Genomic DNA, 6,000 nt, shown 5'->3' with positions numbered 1-6,000 from the left:
TCAAAAAAAAAAAAAAAAAAAAAGCAACTATGGTATTCTTCTCAGAGAAAGAAAATGAACCCAAAGTATCCTACAGGCATCCAGAGACTAAAACTATTACACCCAATTTTTATAACCAATAGGTATAATTTTCTTTTCTTTTATTTTCTTTTGAGTGGCACACTCCTGGCCACTGCAGCCTCAACCTGCTGGGTGCAGGTGATTCTTCCACCTCAGCCTTCCAAGTAGCTGGAACTATAGGCACGCGCTACCACGCCCAGCTTATTTTTGACTTATTGTAGAGACGAGGTCTCACCAAGTTGCCCAGGTGGGTCTCGAACCCGGGGGCTCAGGCAATCCACTCAACCTTGGCCTCCCAAAGTGCTGGGATTACAGGCTGAGCCACCAAGCCCGGCCCATAATTTTCAACTTTTCTGACCACTCTTAATATCTTCAGGCTTATGAGACTGTATATCTTTATATATTATTTGGAAAATATGGTAAGAAATACAGGGGACTTAAAGAAAAGCAAAGGATAGCATGTTACAGCCTGACCTTACCTATAACCTGATAGAAAGGTTTTAGGAAATACGTTTACTCTAGTTCAACTGACTCCTCTTTTTTTCTCCCCTTGATCATGTATCCCCGGTAAAATATTTTCAAATCTACATCCCAAATATGGTGTTTACCTACATAAATATGTATGTATCGATATATTATGTACATTATAAAATACATGCAAACTTCCTCTTTTTAAAAAAAATTTTTTTGAGTTGGGGTCTCACTCTGTCACCCAGACTTGTGCAGTGGCACAATCACAGCTCACTGCAGCCTCAGCCACAGCCTCCTGGGTTCAAGTGATCCTTCTGCCTTAGCCTCCCGAGTAGCTAGGACTATAGGCATACACCACTCCGGGCTAATTTTTTTTTAGAGATGAGGTCTTACTGTGTTGTCCAGGCTGGTCTTGAACTTCTGGGCTCAAGCAATCCTCCTTCCTCGGCTTCCCAAAGTGCTGACATTACAGGTGTGAGCCACTGTGCCCAGCCCTTCATGCAAACTTTTTTTTTTTTTTTTCAGTTAGAATCTCACTCTGTCGCCCAGACTGGAGTGCAGTGGCTGCTCCCGGCCACCGCAGCCTCGACCTGCTGGGCTCCGGCGATCCTTCCACCTCAGCCTTCCGAGGAGCCGGAATTACAGGCGCATGCTACCACGCCCGGCTGATTTTTTGATTTATTGTAGAGATGAGGTCTTGCCGCCCAGGACGGTCTCGAACCCGCGGGCTCAGGCAATCCACTCACCTCAGCCTCCCAAAGGCGCGGGATTACAGGCTGAGCCACCGAGTCCGGCTCCATGCAAGTTTTTTAATTAAAAAATGGGCATGGTGGCTCACACCTATAATCCCAGCACTTTGGGAGGCCAAGGTGAGAGGACTGTCCGAGCCCATGGATTCGAGACCAGCCTGAGCAACTTGGCAAGACCTCATCTCTACAGTAAATCAAAAACTTAGCCAGGCATGGTGGCATGTGTCTGTAGTTCCAGCTACTTGGAAGGCTGAGGCGGAAGGATCACCTGAGCCCAGCAAGTCGGCCTCGGTGGCTGTGAGTGTGCCACTGCACTCTAGTCTGGGTGACAGAATGAGATGCCAACTCAAAAAAAAAAAAAAAAGAGAGAGAGAAAAAATAAACATTTCAAATTTTACTGACACAAACCCCTTTTGTTCTTATTAAAATTTGTTTTAACAATATATTTTTAGCGAAATCAATATGAATAGAGTATTTTTTTCCTTAATCTCGGTTTAACACTACTATATACCAAGAGGTAAGTATTATTCCTACTTCACAGATGAGAAAACTGAACTTTGAGAGATTATATAATCTGAGAAATGTCAGAGCTATAATGTGGTAGAGCTAGGATACACACCCCCATCTGTCAAACTCTAAAATCAGTGTTCTTAACCAATATAGTCTGAGAAAAGAAACAATCAGAGAAAACAGATTTATCCTGGGGTGTACATTAAAGACCAAAAATAACTCCTTCTGACCAATCTGAATGAATCTAAATGTTTTCTGCTCATTTGACTCATAAATATAATCAGTTACAATCTCTGTATAACTTTGATTAAGTGACTTATTTGAATCTCAGTTTCCCAATCTGCAAAATGAGAGACTTGAACTATGTGATCTTCAAGATGCTTTTCAGCATTAAAACTCTAGGACTCAAAAACAAGAGCAAATAAGGAAACATATTTAAGCAGAGTAGCCAGACCTTTGCTGATCTCCACATTAGGTAGATTAAAGATGTCAAGGTCCATCATCCCTCCTTTAGTCCCTTCTGAGAGGTCTAAGAGAACCAGCTTGTCTGCAATGCCCTGTACGGTACAATAAGAAAATGAATGGCATTACAATGAACATGGCTCATTGCTCAATTTAAATTCATTCAGACATGAGTTCTAAAGGATAATACACAGGTCTCATATGCTGTCTTAAGAAGGAAAAGTCACATAACAGCAATAGTGACATATAAGCAAGAAATTACTATGAACTTGAATAATGTGGTCCTTTAGACTTTACTAAAAAGTGGGATCTAACAGAGCTTAACTCAGAAGTCACAAATTACAGGTTTCTTTTCCTGGGATGAGTAATAAAGATGACTTGCATACTCAGTAAGTTTGCTATTGCTCTGGAGTTTATGTTTTCATTTTGATGTCATAATTTTCATGAGGAAAGAGTTTAGAGTGATTTTCGGGTCTATTTTGTTCCTTACTTCTAGCATGCAATAATCAACCGATGTCAGTTTTCTCTTTTTAAAACAATAGCCATAAATCTAAAATCAAATCCTATCATCATGTTGTACCCTCCCCAGAGACCTCCTGGAAAATACTTCACATGACTGTAAATGGCTCCCTGAGTGGCATGGTAGGCTGACTGTACATAACAGTATGGAAACTCCTAAGAGTCAGTTTACCTTTGTGAAAGGTCTTTCTCCAAAATAGTAGGAGACCTGAGGATCTCTCCTACCTTAGGATGTAAGGGCGTAAGTACTCAGGGATCTACCAGACTATAAGGTAGAAAGTGTAATGGTTAAGAAAACAACCCTGTTATACTATTTATTAGTTATGTAACACTGGGAAAGTCATTAACTCAGCCTTACTACATGTGGTTATGAGGATTAACTATGTGACACAAGCTGGCACATAGTAGTCCTCTCTAAATCATAGCCTTTATTTTATTACTATTAATATACTCATAAGGAAAATGCAAAGAAAACCATGAGTTACCATTATCATTTATAAGACACACAAAAATCCAAAACTTTAACAGTAGTTCTTACAAGCATTCTTACGCATTATGGGTGTGAGAAGAAACTGATAATAAGAATAATTTGACAATTTCTATCAAAAATTTAAAACATTATTCAATTTAAATGTAAGAACTCTTTCAAAACACCAATCTCATTTATAGAAATTATTCTACAAGTTTATTAGTGCATGTGTATAATGATACAATGTATAAGATATTCATGACAAGAAATAACAAAATGTTAACCACCAACAATAATAATGAGGCAGTATAATATAGTGGCTTAAAGCAGAGCTTGAAAAGCTTTCATTGATCACCATGTAATGGGGTCAGTGAAGCAAACAGATCACCAGGGATTTTATTAAAATGCAGGCTTTGCTTCAGTAGGTCTGGGTTAGGGCTTGGGATTATGCATTGCTAACATGATCTCAGGTGATGCCAATGCTGTTAGTCTGAAAACCATACTTCTGAGTAGTAAGGCCCTAGGATACAGGCTTTGGTGAGTAGATTACTGTCTTCAAATCCTGACTCCATCATTTATGAACAGTGTGACTTTGGGCAAGTTGGGAAACCTCCCTATGCTTTGTTTGGTGTCTTCATTCGTAAAATGGCGATAATAACAATACCTAAGCAATAGTGTTGTTATAAAAATGAGTCAAGTGTCTATACAAGTGCCCAGCAACAAATAAGCATTCAGTAAATGCTAATGACCTGCTATCACCTCTGCTACTATTGCCACTATTATAACTACTATAATTACTGCAATCAAAATAGTGATTTATGGACATGACTTATATGTTGCAATTTGAATACTGTGTCTTGTATTAAAATATGTTTAAAAATAAAAATGAAAACAATTTTCCACCAAGACAGTTCAGAGACAAATGACAGCGACAGTCTTCTAACAGTTAGAAAACATGACTTTAAGGTGCCTTCCAATGCTTACCAAAAAAAAGAGAAAAAAAAAGACAAATAAAATTAATAAACTCAGTATTATTAGGGCTGCCAAAATCAGGATGATATGCACGTTATAGTTAGCTGCATAAATTAATTCTGCCTCTCTGAAGTGCAATCTAGCAATATGTAATAAGTACCACAGAGGCCAAGCTCAGTGGTTCATGCCTGCAATACCAGCACTGTAATCCCAGAGGCCAAGGCAAGAAGATTGCTTGAGCCCAGAAGTTCAAGATTAGTCTGGACAACATAGCAAGACCTTGTCTCTACAACAACAAAAAATTAGTCAGGCATGCTGGTGTGCACCTATAGTCCCAGCTACTCAGGTGGCTGAGGTAGAAGGATCGCCTGAGTCTGAGGAGGTTGAGACTATGACCCTGCCACGCACTACAGCCTGGGCAACAGAGTGAGACCCTGACTCAAAAAAAAAATGCCATAAAAAACATTCACACCCTCCGACTCACTACTATTTTTGAAATTATGTTGAACCAAAAAAAATTCAGATGAGAAAATAAGCAACTTGTAATGTTTATAGAAGCATTTTATTTAGAAACCAAAGCCTAAAAACAACTTAAATTCTAATTAAGAGGTAATTGTGTATTTAGATGAAATGAAACTATAAATATGCCAAAAGTTGGCATATAAAATTTTTTAGCTCCCTGGATATAATTTAATTATTTGCTGAAGTAGAACCCACCTCCAAGACACATGTGAGTCTTAAATGAAAAGAAAAAGATTTAGATGGCAAAACGATCAGATTTACATATAAAAGAAAAACTAATGCCAGCTACCAAATAAACACATAGAACAGTTATTCTGTTCTCTGAGCTATATCTCTCAAAAGACACAAGATATGTTGTTACCAGGATACTGGGCCCTGGAAAAAAGTGGACGGGTCTTTTGAACTTCTCTGCAAAAGGACTGAAGCCTTTCTGTAAACAATTCAGATAGAGAAGATCTAGTAAAAAGGACTGATTAACAAATAAATAAATCCTAAATGAGTGTAAAATATGAACTCAGAAACTTGATTCTAAAAGAAAGCAATTATATAAGAAAAGGCAATCCTTTAAAAGAAAAAGCTAATTTTTGAAAGAGCTAAAATTAAGTATTATGTTAAATAAGAGTTTAATTAAAGCAGCATGATTCAGAAAACACAAAAGAATTTGTGAGTAAGTCAGATGAATGTCAAGTTGAAGTTTCCCTTGGATTAGGAGGAGCCCATTGTTCAAATCACTTTTCAAAGCTTCTTCCATGACTAACTGCTAATTAAGAAGCAACATCACTGATGAGAGCTTTCAGCTATTTTTTTTTTTTTTTTGGTGAACTTACTAAATATATTTTAAGGCAAAATGAGATTTTCCTATATGACAAAATGAAGCCATTACTTTTTGTATGTTAAATATAAACTGCCTAAAAGTGCAGCACTATGACAGGCATATAACCACTCTGCTTACATACCTTTGCTGAAATTGCCAATGTGCAGGCAACACCCAACTCTCCACCTCCAACCACAGTAACTTTACTGAGTGTTTTACTCTCATGATTTGCCCAGCTCTTTGAATTTATGCCTGAGACACCTGAAAAGAAAAGTACATTATCCTGAGAATTCAAAATTAGTATCAAAAATCTTCTTGGCATCTTTAAAAAAATATACCAGCCTTCAATAGCTCAGAAAGAAAACATGATGCTAGTCCATAACTAGCACTCAAAAAAACACCAGTGAACAAATGAATGCACAAAATACAGGAGTCTCCTGTTAAATATTCTA

At 37.8% G+C, this 6,000-nt stretch overlaps 1 protein-coding gene across 5 annotated transcripts in view; it reads right to left on the bottom strand.

Annotated features, from left to right (window-relative positions):
• Positions 1 to 6,000, bottom strand: part of UEVLD (UEV and lactate/malate dehyrogenase domains) — a 50,552-nt gene that overhangs the window by 23,442 nt on the left and 21,110 nt on the right. For all 5 annotated transcript variants that reach the window (XM_008060699.2, XM_008060700.2, XM_021713735.1 and 2 more), the window contains 2 exons: positions 5,691 to 5,809; positions 2,245 to 2,347 (listed from right to left, as the gene is read on the bottom strand). In XM_008060699.2, coding sequence (XP_008058890.1) covers positions 2,245 to 2,347; positions 5,691 to 5,809 — 222 coding nt within the window. The remainder of the gene's footprint in view (positions 1 to 2,244; positions 2,348 to 5,690; positions 5,810 to 6,000) is intronic.

Source organism: Carlito syrichta, unplaced genomic scaffold (assembly GCF_000164805.1).
Source record: "Carlito syrichta isolate Samal-C Ts95f unplaced genomic scaffold, Tarsius_syrichta-2.0.1 Scaffold304706, whole genome shotgun sequence".
Taxonomy (NCBI): Eukaryota; Metazoa; Chordata; class Mammalia; order Primates; family Tarsiidae; genus Carlito; species Carlito syrichta.
Note: the sequence above shows the minus strand (reverse complement) of the source record. Positions and strands in the feature narration are given on the sequence as shown.